This window comes from Momordica charantia (assembly GCF_013281855.1).
Source record: "Momordica charantia cultivar OHB3-1 chromosome 7 unlocalized genomic scaffold, Mcharantia_2.0 BLBB01000007.1, whole genome shotgun sequence".
Classification (NCBI taxonomy): domain Eukaryota; kingdom Viridiplantae; phylum Streptophyta; class Magnoliopsida; order Cucurbitales; family Cucurbitaceae; genus Momordica; species Momordica charantia.
In genome coordinates this window covers 16,548,659-16,563,520 of record NW_028275165.1, presented here as the reverse complement: position 1 = coordinate 16,563,520, position 14,862 = coordinate 16,548,659, and the positions used below count along the sequence as shown (strand labels likewise).

The following is a 14,862-nucleotide window of genomic DNA, read 5'->3' as shown; positions in this document are numbered from 1 at the left end:
TATTTATTTTTAGCCGTTCCAATATAAAAATTATTATTTTATCCTAAGGTGTCTGTACATTGGTAAGGAACTTAGATATTAATATTAATATTCATGAACAAAGTTCGTGTCTTGCCTGTCTCAAAATAAAATTGATTTTATTATTTCTTTGCAAAAAAAACCCAAATCTCAATAGAACCAGAAAAAGTAAATAATAATTTTAAAAAGAAAAATAACATAAAAGATGAATATTTGAAGGCAACCAAATTAAAATGAATCAAAGTTACAAAATCTTACTACATCAAACTAATTAAAAAAAAATCCACAACGTATTTTTTCCTTGTGAAAAATTATTATTTTAAAATCGAAATATTTTTTAAAAAGATCATCTTTTGGCACTCAATTTTGTTAAGTCAATTATTTCCTCCCCATTTTGTGTATTATTAATTTCTCTTTATAAAGTTGTTTCGAGGTATATGTTTTTTGTCCATTCCTTTATGCATAGTCTAGGAGCATAACTCAGCAGTAATTGAGCATAACTCAGCAGTAATTGACATGTATTCTGATCGGTGATTTAAATATCGGTCGACAAGTCGCTTAATATATGGACATGTCAACAGCCTCTACATTGATAGGAGGGGGGAAAGTCTTTTTTTATCTCTCTTAATGTTTACCTCCACTTTTTCTTATTCTCCATGTTTATCTCATATCCACGTTTCAATAATTCTCATCACCATCCAATTATTGCATAAAAAAAGATTGTAAAACGTAAATTACTTAGAAAGTTTGGCATAGGTAAAATACAAACGAGTAAAAATAAACGACTTAACACATATTCCTAGATTTCTCACCCTTTTTTCTCCTAAAAATAATAATGCATAAAAGGAAAGAAAACTTTGTTTTGATTACTTATTTGATCCATGGAAAAAAGAGAATGACAAAAGAAAATATGTCATGTTTAAGCAAAATCTAATGACAAAATCTCTTTTGCCATTTTTTAAATCACTTCTATTTTCATTGATCATGTTTGGCAAATTAAAAAATTGATTTTAGAAATATATAAAATTACTTAAATTAATTTTAATTTAAGGTGGTGGTTTTGAAAAATCAATTATTTTTAAATCTCTTTTTTTCAAAATCACTTATTCTACTCTCACTCTCAAAATACACCCTAAATTACTTACATATGGTAAATAGTCAAGTCTTCTCTAAAACGACAATTATTAACCTTGTATTGAAATAAAAACAAAAGTTGAAATCTAACTAAAATATTTTAAAAACGTTAGACGTTGACTAAAAAGAAAAACATACCAAAGGAATAAACAAAACTAAGTTTTGGCGAGAAAAAAGAGTGAGAAAGAGCTCTTTATAATAGTTGTAGAATAAAAAGAATTATAAAACTTTTAAAATTTTCTTATTAATTATAATTAAAAATAAGTTATAACTTTTGAAATGAGACAAAACTATACATATTCTACCTCTTTATTGACATTATAAAATAATAAAAAATTTTAAAATTTTTAAAATTTTCTTATTAATCCTAATTAAAAATAACTATAACTTTTTTTTAATTAATTTATATAAATAAAAGAAAACTTTACATATTCTATTTTAACTTTTGGAATTATTAAATAATAATAATACTTTTTTTAAGTTCACAATAACTAATTAATTCTTCACTTTCACTCAATAATTGACACCTTATTTTCATAATTTAATAATTTATGAATGAGGACAGGGAAAATTAATAGACAAAAAGTTGGGGAACATAGATGAGAGAGAGAGAATGGAGATGGGAGCGAGATTTGTATTTGGAGGACAAAATTTCAAGGAATTTAGATGGATGGAGAAAAAAGTTAATAAAAGAAAATTAATGAAAGAATTAAGACAAATAAAGATTTTTAGAGATAAAATTATTTGAGAAAATATTTGGAAAGATAATGAGAAAAATACACGAGATATGCCTAATAGGTAACGAGTCGGCAGTAACAATCAAGGATTGAAAGCGATTTGGTACCTATTCTCCATCTAAAGACTTTACCAAAAAATCCTTCAGATGCTTCTCACACAACTGAAGAATTTTTTCCTACTTCTGCTCTCATAAAATTTCCATGGTTGAAATAATTTCCTCTCGTAATCCTAGCTAACAAGCTATTTGGGTTTTTAATAATTCTCCAACATTGTTTAACCAGCATTGTCTTGAAACCCATGTCGAATTTTCCTCTTTCTATTGTATAGTGAAACAAAAGTTTAAATGTCGATGTTTTAATTTCATGGAAATATCGATAGATATTTATGTAAAAAGATAGAGAAATTAAAAAATCTTCTATTTCTAAATAAGTTAAAATGACTAATATTAATAAGTTAATATTGAAAACTTGTTATCAATCCAAGACTTACATAAGAACTCCCTCGACGTTGTTAAGCGCTTTCTTGACAAGCTTAAACTTTTTTGCATCAACTTTATTAGTTCTAATCATGTACTCTCTAATGAAGAATAGCATACCGCTTCGAAGAGGTTCAAGCTCGGGGTTAACAGCAACTCGAGTGAATACGTTCCATATCAGCTTGTCAGGACGTTTAAAAATTTCATCGAACAGCATGCGAAAATGCATGATTCTCTTTGGAGTAAGCAGCCTGACATCACTCAAATCCACAGATTTCAAAACCGCAAGGGACAGAGTAAAAGAAGTGATCATCTCGACGACGAATTTCGCAAGATTCATCGACCTAATAAGCTGCATTGTTTCCAGTTCTTTGAAGTGATCCCACAGGCAATACTGTGATGATGAAGTGAGAGATAGTCAAAAGGCGGTAATTTTGTAGACGCATCGGAATTCGACTAACCAAAAGAGTGTAGAGCAGAGAAAAAAAGGAAAGGGAATAAGTTTACCTGTAATGTAAACTTGTGGTTTTTATCATGTGCACACAATTTGGAAGCTAAAATTGTGTAGTACTTATTGAACACTTTCTCCTGTAAACAGCACTCCACAACAACTCTCATGATCTCCCTGTCCTGTAGACCATTATAGAAGATGGTGTCAGTAGAATGAAAGGACATTTTTTGAGTTAAATTACGATAACTTTTGAAAATGTTCAATAGGTCCCTAACTTATTTTTTAAATTCAGACGTGTTAAGACACAAAATTGAAAGATCGAAATCTTCAGAAAAATGTAAATAGAAAATTAAGGTACGAAGTGAGGAAAAATTCCACCAACCTGCATTCCTGGTAAATCCAATCTTAGTAGCTTCTCAAATGCATCAACATAGTCCTCTCCACTCATTATAATACAGAATATTGCCTTCCTGGCATCTGTATTCATTCTCTGTGCAGCTGCAAGCTGAAGCATTTTCTGAGCTTCAACAACCTCTTTATCAATTGTGCTAGCGAACTCCGTGACGTTTTTTGATGTCGTTGTCATATAACTCATATCCCCAGACAACCACCACTGCCCCTTCTTATCAGGATCAATCAGCTTGTTCCATTTAATTCCTCTAATTAATATATCTTCTACTCTTAACTGAAAACAAATAATTGAAGGATAAAAAGGAAAGGTCAGAGTGCAGTCATACTATTTTTTAAAAGATCAGTTCTAGTTATAAGGTGTCTTATGACTTGTTAAAGGACTCAAAATAGAGCAAACAACAATGAGTTGGCCTTGCAGTATCAGGCCATGTGACAAAAAGGTGAAAGGTACTTTGGTGAGAGAAAATGAGTTCAAACTCATACCGGCCACCTTAGAAATCTAGACACAATTGTACAACTTATAAAACAGATTGAACAGTTCAAGTAAGCTCGTAAGTTCATAGTGGCCACCTATTTGATTTTTTTCTTCTTTTTAGTATAACAAATTTGGGGGTGGGAATTTGAATCTCCGACTTCGAGGGAAGGACTAAATGACTTAACCATTGAGGTTAGCCCAGGTTGGCGGTCACCTACTTAAGATATTAAAATCTTATAATCTTATGAGTTTTATGACAACCAAATGTTGTAAAGAAACCGTCGTAAGAAAGAAAGAATTGTAAAGAAACCGTCGTAAGAAAGAAAGAAAAGATCTCAACTAGAGTATTTCTCTGCTTGTTGCATTATTAGACCAACAAATCTAATCCCACTTGACCCTAATAAATCGTCAAATCTGCTTTTGAAGTAAAAATATATATTTTTTTTTTTGAACAAGAAACGAACTTCTCATTAAGATAATGAAAAGGAACAAAATTGTTCAAAGATACAAGAGTGAGGGTACACTTTTGAAGTAAAAATGTTGACTCGATAAAATACAACTGTCTAGCAAGTAGAGCTCTACACTTCGAAATACAGTAACCACTAAAGATAGAACAAGCAAGACCTTTTGTAGCCATTTCTTTATCCGTGTATGGTGTGCAGGATCATCCTTATGTCTTTTCTTGTTATTCTTGATGTCACATATGGTCTCAAGCATGAACTCCATCTGCATTCATGGACATTATAATTTATAACATTAAAAATTTTGACTAAAATACATAGGTAAATGAAATATTACTTATCCATTAAAAAAAATAAAAAATAAAATCCGATTACGAGAGACTCACTCTCTTTCCATTGATATTTTGTGGACCATCTCCAGGGGCTGCCTTTAACTCATTAACCTTACTTTGAACACTAACAATAAAATTCTTCATTCCAGTGGGATCATCACCCCTTATTTTCATTCCACAACCTGTCAAATTCGAGATGGTTTAAGTTATATACTAATTTTCTGTTGCCAACAATTTTACAACGTTTAGTAGCTACTCATGAAGAACGATATTTTTGTTATACAAGAACTTGTGACGCTTAGAATCCTCTATCCATTACATGAATATCCATTCATAGCCAAATTCTAGATGAAACCCAACCCAAATTTTTCTGCATCGCACCAAGAAAACTACAAAATAATCATGATCTAATGCATCTTTTTGTTCACATATATATATATATATATATATATATATATATATACATGCATATACATATACATATACACTGAGAAGTCTCCATATTTTTTAATTTTCACAAGATCTGAAAGTGGACAACCACCAAACTCAACAACCTTTCCCAATGAGGAAACATGTGAAACTACTTAATATTATTGATTGCAAGTGGTAAAATGCAAGGGCAGGCCTTTCACCATAATGCACAACCCTTGAGGCGATCAATGTTCAAGGAATCACTAGAAATGGTACCACTGACAACAAAATCTTCAGAAAAAAAAAGATAATAAATTTAAAATATAACTAGGACCAAAACATTTTGAAAAGTACGCCAAAATCCAAATTTCAAGTGAAATAAGAGTAATAGATTAAAAATTCAAGGAGATGGTGCTCTAAAGGAATTATATATATCCAACTCGCAGTCAACTTACATTGTAAGACTGTCAGGATGGTGGAAACATCAATTTCTGTCAACCGCTTGCTCAGTATATTCAGAAAATCATAGATTAGATCACTGAAAATTGTCAAAAGATACAACAATTATTAGAAAGATGTGGTTATATTCATAGTATAATGAAATTGATGATCATACAAAATACAAGAACAAATAATAGCAGCCCCTGTAGAACTTATCAATCATATGCCAACTCTAGGCAGTTGAAAAACTACAATGTTCCAAACGGGAGGCAAATAAGAAGTCATTGGTCAATAGTATATAAATCTTCTCCTCAAATCAGGTAGAAGCTCTACATAATACGAGTGATACTTTTCCCGCCTGAACGGAATGGGGCTCCGCTCCATTTATTCTTTTTTTCTCTTTTATTATATATACTTTTTTATATTATTAAAAAATAAATATAAAACTAAACCTAAGTATGTATATGTGAAACTAAAGACACATTGTTGTGTGTTTACGTCTTTGTGAACTTTAAATTTTAATATTTATTGTTTTATGAATTATGAGACATTATTCGGAAATTTAAGAAATTTTCTTTTTTAAAATGCAGATTCCTCGTGAAGATTTAACCATTTAAATGGGGATCTCATGGGGAACAAATTATCCAAATATACACTCCATTAGAATTATCAGACATTTAAAAAAGAAACAGAGAAAATTAAAATCCATCAAACAAACAATAATTTGCACCTACCTGGCACAAACTCCAAATATGCATAAATAGGAAAGCAATAGTGTAAGATTTCGCAAGGAAAGGTTATCTTCTTTCAGGTGTTCATCCTGGAAAAAGGAAAAATCATATGATTTTCTTAATAATTCTCGAATTTTAGCAGAAATCTCTACCGCCATGTAAAACCAAATATTTCAATATATTCAGCATGCAAGCTCACCTCAAAGGTTTTAGCAAGGGAAGCCATGAGCCTTGCACTAAAGTCAGTACCAACCAAACAACCCATACCAGCAACAAATGAGGCAAAAACAGCAGCATACCTTTAACAAGAAACAAACATAGAAGAAATTTTGTCAAAAGTTAGGGCTTTGAAGGTCTTTCATAAGCGAGCTAGTGGTAAAAGAACCATGAGATTCCAAACTCCAAACATAGGTGTCCCTATTCGATGAGGGCCGATGGGAGGATAGATTGTGGAGAAGAGCTGCCAGCTCGGCTATCTCCGCATCCTTTAGGTTCCTCCAAAAATGCATGTCCCAAGAGTTGGTTTCCAAAGACCAGAAATCCTTAACAAGATCAAATTTTCTGGAGTGTAGTGTAAATAGAAGGGGATAGGTGCGGCATAAGGGCTCATTGTTGAGCCAAACATCTTTCCAAAGCAGAGGAAGGGTGCCATCGCCAAACGCATAGAATATTGCTTGGCTATGTGTCTCCAAGGACATCTGGCGACTACGAGGGAGCGGTTGTGTGGAAGGTTGCAGAGGTCAAGTATGGAATACTTGGCTTGAGCCAATCAAGAGACCAATCTTCGTTAAAGTATCTCCTATGTGTCTCCAAGGACCTCTGGCGACTACGAGGGAGCGATTGTGTGGAATGTTGCAGAGGTCGAGTATGGAATACTTGGCTTGTATCAATCTAGAGAGCAATCTTCGGTAAAGTATCTCCAAATCCATTTAGCTAGAAGGGCCGTATCTTCTTGCTTTGAAACTGATTAGGCCAAGACCACCCAGATCAGAAGGGCTGTATCAGCAATAGTAGTACGGATTCTCCTAGAATATCAAGAGTTTTGGACTTCTCACCTGACGATTTATGGTAATATCTCTTTTTCGGAAGACTTCCAAGTTTTGTTTGATGAATCTTCAGGAAAGAAAGATGCAACAGGTCCCAATGATCTCATGATTCCCAAGTTTTTTTAAGAATTAGGGACCTCTCTCCTATTATAAAGAATCAATGAAGATTATTACATTGAACGCCAGAGGCCTAGAAGATTATATGAAACGCATGGGTCTTTTTGAAGTTAAAAGGCCACTCAAATTAAAAGCAGCTGTGAAGATGTTGTTAGAAGTTGAAAGGCCTTTTCAAGACTTAGAGCTTATTCTAGCTAGTTCTATTTTTCCTTGAGATTTTCCAAGCATTGGTCGAGGCCTTTTAAAGTAAGCAGAGGTCTGAGGTCTTCTTGATGTTGAAAGGCCATTCTCATTTAGAAGCACCAGAAAAGGTTTGGAATCTCTATGGATCCACCATTGATTTTGTCTTCTAATGATTGAAAGGCTTTCTATTAATATTCAATTCCATAGATATCTTTTGAAGTCGAAAGGCCTTTCCAAGTCTTAAAGTTTTGTTCAAACTCTAGGTTGTTCTAATCCACAGTAGGTTGGTTTTTCGCTGTTTGGGACTGTTTTATTTGAAAACCAAGGAGACTCACACAATGTTGTGATGGTCTATGTAAGTTCGTGGTTATTTTTCCCTTGAAGACAGTTTGGATGCTTTGGTTTTGCAAGTGAGAGTCATTTTGAAATTTCGGTCGATTTTATCTCAATGTGAATTTTTATTCTTTTTGAAAGTAAAGTGGGCAAAATTTTTAATTTCACTTGGTTGGTTGTTACTTTGTTGAAGAATTTTTGCTTTAAGGCTTTTGAGAAGGCGAAAGGTTTTCAATTTACCTAAGGGGTGGATTCAGGTACATGAAGCTTACTTTTAAAGGTATTCAATTTCCCAAGTCTCGTTCTTGAGTTTTTTGGTCCCTCATGTCGTAGTTTTTTGGCTTTTGTTGTTCAAAAAAACTACCAAATGTCTAGACATTGTACCAACCAACATTCTAAACTACAATAAAGTTTTCAACTAGGGTCTATTAGAGGGTGAAGTTAGGTAGGAGTGGTGAATGACAAAATCTATGTCAAATTCAATCAAAGAAGAATCTCGATATAACAGAAATAGGTAGAAGTGAAGTTTGATAAAAAAAAAAACAGACACTCAACTGTTCATTGCCTCGAGGACCACGTGAACAAGATGCCAAAACCTCCTCGCTAATAACTTGAGAAGCAATGCTGCGAGAGATGGACTGCAAATTGATAAAGCATAAACTAGATTCACTTACAAGCTAATACATAATGGGGAAAACTAGCCAAATCAAATCACAAGCTACAAGTGCCAGGTTGACATGTAACTCAACAGTTGAATTCATTTTCCACATAAACCTTTTACCAACTCAATTATCTCATGTTAAAAAACAAAAAGTTAGAAGAAGATATCATACACGAAATATTGTAGACATTTCCGCTATAATTGATTCCACATTTGATTCAGAGAGCCTGTTTAAAAGACCTGAGCAAATTCACAAAAACAGTGCAGACTAAACTTCAAATTAAAAGGAAATAAAAATGGAAAACATTGACCCCATAATAGCCCAACCTCCACACCTCGAACGCGCCTTCGGAGTTGAGTTTGATCTTCAGACTCATTCCCCTTCTGTAATCTCAGGTAAGGAGCAACATATTTTTGGTTTCCTTCCAAAGCTTTGACAGGAACTTTATCTACTGCAACCTCTATGGAATCATCACCAGCAATCCCACCAGTAACTATATCATCTGGGTGTTGTTCTAACATCTTTTTCTTCTTACGTTTCTTACTTTTGGACGCCTTTGAAGATTTTTCCACCTCAATATCAGCCTCGCTTGCTTCCACGGACGCAAAATCACCATCAGGGCCTTGATCTGACGACTTCCTTTTCTTCCCCACTTTACCCAGTGTTTGCTTCTTAGATGGCTCAACTGCAAACTCTTCAGAGAACCGCAGGTCTTCCTCGGGAGAATCAATCATTGAAGACATTCCTTCAAATAACACATTGATACCGTCGTCTTCACCTCGCAACTTCCCAGCCTTGACCTTCAGTTTCTTTGCGAGTTTCCGCTCCAATTCCAAGTCCTCCTCGGCAGACAATCCAGGGTTCCGCATGCTCGTCTCCATACCCAAATACTCTTCGAACTTTGTTTTCCCCTTGTGCTTGGTCCGAGACCGGAGCTTTGCATCCTCCTTCCCCATCCAAGCCTCCTTTCGCTTTCCCCTACAAATGAAAATCCAGTACAATATTTTGCTAAATCCAATGTTTTGTTGATTTCGAAATTTGAAAATTTAAACGAATTTCAACCGAAGAAGGAAGCTAGTGCTGCTCTGAACCGTGGCTACCGTCCGCCGAGATTTCTTCTTCGTGGCGGTGCTGCCGCCGGTGCTGCTCTTCTAGAGGACGAACCAGGTCAGAATCCCTTCGAGTGGCATTTTTGTAATTTCGTGGAGAGATTGATTTTTAAGGGCACTTAAAAAATTCAGTAAAATAAGCCAAATAGCCACCGCAACTAATTTTTTTAAATATAACATATTTTTAAGGAAAAACGGAGTTCTAATTATAAAATTAGAAATTCACCGTTTAACATATTTATAATATATCTAACCACTCATATATATTTTTTATATACAATTGATTTACTTCTGATACTAAACTTCTAACATGTCTTACCACTGATATATAATCATTGATTTACTACGTTGATAGAGAAAATTTCTAGTCCTTTCATACTACTTCAACTCAAATTCAAATTGTGTCATGCGTAAAGGAATAAAATATTTTTAGTTTTTATGTGGATCCACGTATAAAATTGATCCATTAGGATCCTAGCTTCTATCTTAAATTAATTGTACATTCTCTCTCATTAAATATTTTAGATGTGATTATTTATTTTTACTTTTCTAATTTATTTATCTCTTTATTCTTATTTACATCTTCACTTACTTATTTCATCTTCTATTTTTATTTTTTGAATTTTTCTCTATTCAAACTAAATTTCTTGTTTTTTTTTCTCAATGGTTTCTGCTTCACCATTTAAATTATGTATGACTTATTTATTTATTTATTTATTTTTCTTGTTCTTTATTATTATTTTTTCTATTACATTTTAATAATTTTTATATTTTTTTCATTTTTTTCTTGAATTCATAAAAATGTTTGGATGTATTCATCCCCACCCGAAAAGGTAAATCTCTAAGGATGTTATGTTCAATATTTTACATTTTTTTAATTCATCATTTTTGTGAATTTTGATTATTTGATTATAAATACACTTTCTTTTTTGTCTTTTGGTGCAAATATTGTTGAATTTTAGGTTAATTGATTTTTTTTTTCAAATCAATGGCTAGTTTAGAACCTATAATTCAACAAAATAAAATTTTCAAATACGTTCATGACATAAAAGAAAGTGTATTTATAATCAAATGAAAAAAATATATAAAAATGATTAGAATGGAATAGAAAAAATAATAATAAAGAACAAGAACAATAAAAAATAAATAGAAAAGTCATACATAATTTAAATGGGGAGGTGGAAATCGTTAAGAAAAATAAATAAGAAATTTAGTTTGAATGGAGAAATTTTCAAAAAAACAAAAATAGAAGATGAGAGAAGTTAGTGAAGATGTTACCTATACTATATTAAAATGGGAGGATGTCGGAGAAACATTTTTGGACGCTTTTGTCCATTTCTTAATTTATTAATTTACAAATTATGTTATTAATAATTTATTATAAATATTAAATTAATTATTGATTATTAATTATCAATAATAATATAATAATAAATATCCATGATTTAAACAAGGTTAGAATACAAAAGGTTTTTCACACTATTAAATTAAATTATTTTCTTTAATTACAATTTATAATAGAATTACAAGAGTTTTGTAACGTTTTATCTCCTAATACTATAAATACATACTTTCTTTCACTATTTTTTCACAACACTTAATTCTCTCAAAACATTGCTCTCAAATATTATTCAATCTCAAAAACATCTCAAAATCATGTTGGCGACATATTCATCAAGTCATAGAGAATACATGTGTCGACACTATATCTTGAATCCAAGGCTTGCGAGATCATCGTTCCATAATTTATGAGGTAAAATAATAGTGATTGTTAAGCATCAAAATATTTTAGATTAGTGTATTGATAAACTTTGATTTTTTTTTTGTTACTATTGTTTTGTATTGTTCTTTTATAATTAGTGTTTTATGTATTTAGAATGTTTTTTGAGAAAATAATAATAATGTATTGATCTATTACAAGTTCATGTTGATTTTGTTGAAAAAAAATTTGTGTAAGGTTATAAAGTTTTAATTAATTGTAAATAGTAAATTAATAAATTAATTACAACAATTTGTATGAAATCTAAAAAGTTGGAATATACTAACTTGAATTTAAATTAGTATAAACTAAAATATTTAATATATAACAAAATGTTAGCTTGAAATTTTTTTAGAATTTTTAATAAACAAACAAAATATTTTTAGAAAATAATGGACCAAAATTAGATAAAATAACATTAAAATAAAAAATTAAAGTATTTATACATTTCTTAATCAAATATAACATTCTTTAAAAGGTATGAAACAATGCAATTTAAATACATTCATAGATTAAATGATTAAATTAGTAAAGTACCTATATTTTAATGAAGTTTGTATATATACATCTTAATTTTTTTTCTTTTTTTGTTTATCATTGTTATTATTATACTAATATTGTTTTTTCTCATTTTATTTATGTCATTGTAAAATTAAGTTAAATAGAAAATATTTGTGCATTTGCACGAGGTATCGAACTAGTAACAATAAAGAGATAAATAAATTAGAAAAGTGAAAATAAATAATCACATCTAAAATATTTAATAAGAAAGAGAATGTACCATTAATTTAAGAGAGAGAATGTGGGATCTTGGTTGATCAATTTTACCCGTGGGTCCCACATAAAAATTAAAAATATTTTTATTTAAATAATAATAAAACTCCTTTACACATTACACAATTTCAATTGAAGTAGTATAGAAGTTCTCCCTACTACGCGAGGATTATAAATTTTCTCATGCTGATACAACACATAATATATATGTGATATGTATCTAATTTACCATTGATATGGTATCTACTGATATAACTTTTTATATTATTATATGATTTACCACTAATATAATACTGATATATATTTGATATATATTTAATATGTTTATAATTTACCACTTATATATCTTTGATATAACAATTATATCTACTAATATAACTATAATACATGTGTGTTGATATAGTACTATTATATCCTTTTTTTTTCAGATGAAAACAATGGTGCAAAATTTTTTATTTTTTATTTTTGAAATATAAAGTTATTATATAAAAGGTTTACGTGAACTATGCATGTCAAAAATACAAGTTAAAATTTTGACATACTTTATAAATTTAAATAGTTGATATCTCTTATATTTAGTATCTAATTAATATTAATATTGAATAAATAATAGTGATATAGTAATCAACATTATTTATTATATTAGTATATTAATCAACCAATTGAAATTGTAAACTAGAATTTAAACAGCTGATATACCACTAAAAATTAAACATTTGATATACCTTATATTTAGTATATCAGTTGTAAATATATTTAGTATATTATTAATTAGAAATACATCAGATATATATTATATGTACAATACGTACATTTGATGTATATCAATGGTATATCTAATAATGTATATCATGAGTACATCTGATACTGTATATTAGAGGTATATCGAAAGTATATTAGAATTACATCGGATGTATATTAGATATAGATTGGATGTATATCATATACAAATTTACATCAAATGTATATAAAATATAGATTTGATGTATGATATACATAAGATGCATATCAGATATAGATATACATCAAATATATATATCATATATCGTAAGGATAAAATTGGAATAATAAAAATTTCGAAAATAAAATTCAAATATTTCGCTATATTTGAAATTTTAAAAAAGTTTGTGACATTTTTTGAAATAAATCAAATATTTTTGCTAACCATTACAAGAATTACCCTTGATTTTTTTACTTGTTTGGTTATAGGTCTATGGTGGCTGCTGACCTGGATGAGTTCCTAATCCTCATCAGGTTTTCCTATTTCTATTTTTCCGCAGTTCCCATCATTCAATCCAAGATCCTTTTCTTTTTGTACAATCAATATCATTTATCCTAACTTGGTAGACTTTTGATATACTCGTGAGTACCAAGTGCGATTTAATGCATTTATCTGGGTGAATTTTAGAATTTTTGTTACATACAAGTATTTTTTTTGTTAGAATTTGATACATAACTAATATAGAATTCTTCGAGTATGCTCATTGTCCGAAAAAGCGATCTTGCCAGTATCAATATAAATGATCTTTCTCTTAACTCTAGCGGCAACCCCTGAACCTCGAGCCACTTGACGTAACAATCCAGTTCCAACAATGCATTTTTTGGACCAAGAAAGCAGCACTGCTTGATGTTGCATATCATAACTCATTAAAGCACGAAGCATATAAAATTTATCATTTTATTACTATTTACTCGATCGAAAATCGTTTTATTATTCCAATACAAAACTTTTTTTATTCCTATCCTTCTAAATTTCTTTAATTTCTCTCCCGCTTTCTATCTCCACCCTCTAGCATATAAAATGTAAGACTTGGAATTTGTATCGTTTACGAAACTATTTTTCAATTGCATCTAATGTATACTATTTTAATTTGATCTTATATATAAATAGATTTTCTTGTTTGGTATAGCCTCTCAACATGTTTGTCGACTCCGTACCAATTTTTAGATGATCACCACTAAATTTTTTACAAATAAAATGATATCTTTAAAAAAAATTAAAGATGAGACTAATAAATCAATATTTAAATGTTTCTATGAAAGATCAAAGTATGGTAGAAGCAAGTACGCAATCAGAAAAGATAGAAAAAAAAAAGTTCTAAGATGCTAAAGATGCCAATAGACATCATTCTTTACATGTAAACCTTGGTAGTCTAATAAAGTTCATTTTGTTTATAAAAAAAAATTTACAGCTCTAATATATATTTTCTCTCAGTTTCATACCAAATATGTTTATAGTTCATTAAATGTACATAACAATAATTTTTCTATTTTTTTTTTACAATTTTCTAAACAAATCACTACTAGAAATTTAGCTTGAGATGATGATGAAATCATGTGATCAAACAGAATCAATGACGAAACCGCTCCGACATTTATTCGGACATCATCTCTGATCTTTACGTGATAATTAATAAACGTCGCAATTACGTGACAGTTGACAGCTGTGAAGTATTGTCATTCACAAATTATCAGTAATTGTTTATAATTGAATTGATCTAATAACCCTTTTAAAATAAAGTTTACAAATTACCATCTAATAGAATATTAACCGATTATCAGTAATTGTTTTATATCGAAAGAATATCAAGTATGGTTGGCTGTAATAGGATTTCAATGCTAGAATCAACCCCTCCCCTTTTATTTTGAATTTACTTGTGGATTGTTATGTGCCTTGTTCATGCACCCCCTCTAACTTATTTGTTGTTTCATTTCCATCCATTTTAGTTTAGTTTAAAAAATAAGTAAAAGCATATTTGTTCGGTCATTACTTCCTTAATTTAATTTCTCGGGTGTGTTGG

At 30.3% G+C, this 14,862-nt stretch overlaps 1 protein-coding gene across 2 annotated transcripts; it reads right to left on the bottom strand.

Annotated features, from left to right (window-relative positions):
- Positions 1-2,285: 2,285 nt before the first annotated feature.
- On the bottom strand, positions 2,286-9,664 carry LOC111017795 (uncharacterized). Of its 2 annotated transcripts, none has more exons than XM_022293682.2 (12): positions 9,511-9,664; positions 8,754-9,397; positions 8,591-8,658; positions 8,313-8,395; positions 6,278-6,377; positions 6,082-6,167; positions 5,362-5,444; positions 4,550-4,677; positions 4,327-4,428; positions 3,199-3,501; positions 2,873-2,995; positions 2,286-2,759 (listed from the first exon to the last, which is right to left on the bottom strand). In XM_022293682.2, exons 2-12 carry the CDS (start codon positions 9,373-9,375, stop codon positions 2,376-2,378), a joined length of 2,082 nt encoding a protein of 693 aa, XP_022149374.1. In that variant the 5' UTR covers positions 9,376-9,397; positions 9,511-9,664; the 3' UTR covers positions 2,286-2,375. The 2 variants fall into 2 exon arrangements, with proteins under 2 accessions (XP_022149374.1, XP_022149368.1); XM_022293676.2 differs by having other exon boundaries at positions 9,482-9,655.
- Between the last annotated feature and the right edge of the window lie 5,198 nt (positions 9,665-14,862).

Bases quoted from the DNA above. Each gene is read 5' to 3' on its own strand.
- LOC111017795 (XM_022293682.2), bottom strand. From the start codon at position 9,375: ATGGGGAAGGAGGATGCAAAGCTCCGGTCTCGGACCAAGCACAAGGGG. The intron at 8,659-8,753 runs GTGTGGAGGTTG...GAATTTGCTCAG, and splicing joins ACTCCGAAGGCGCGTTCGAG to GTCTTTTAAACAGGCTCTCT. The intron at 5,445-6,081 runs GTAGGTGCAAAT...GACAATTTTCAG, and splicing joins ATATTTGGAGTTTGTGCCAG to TGATCTAATCTATGATTTTC.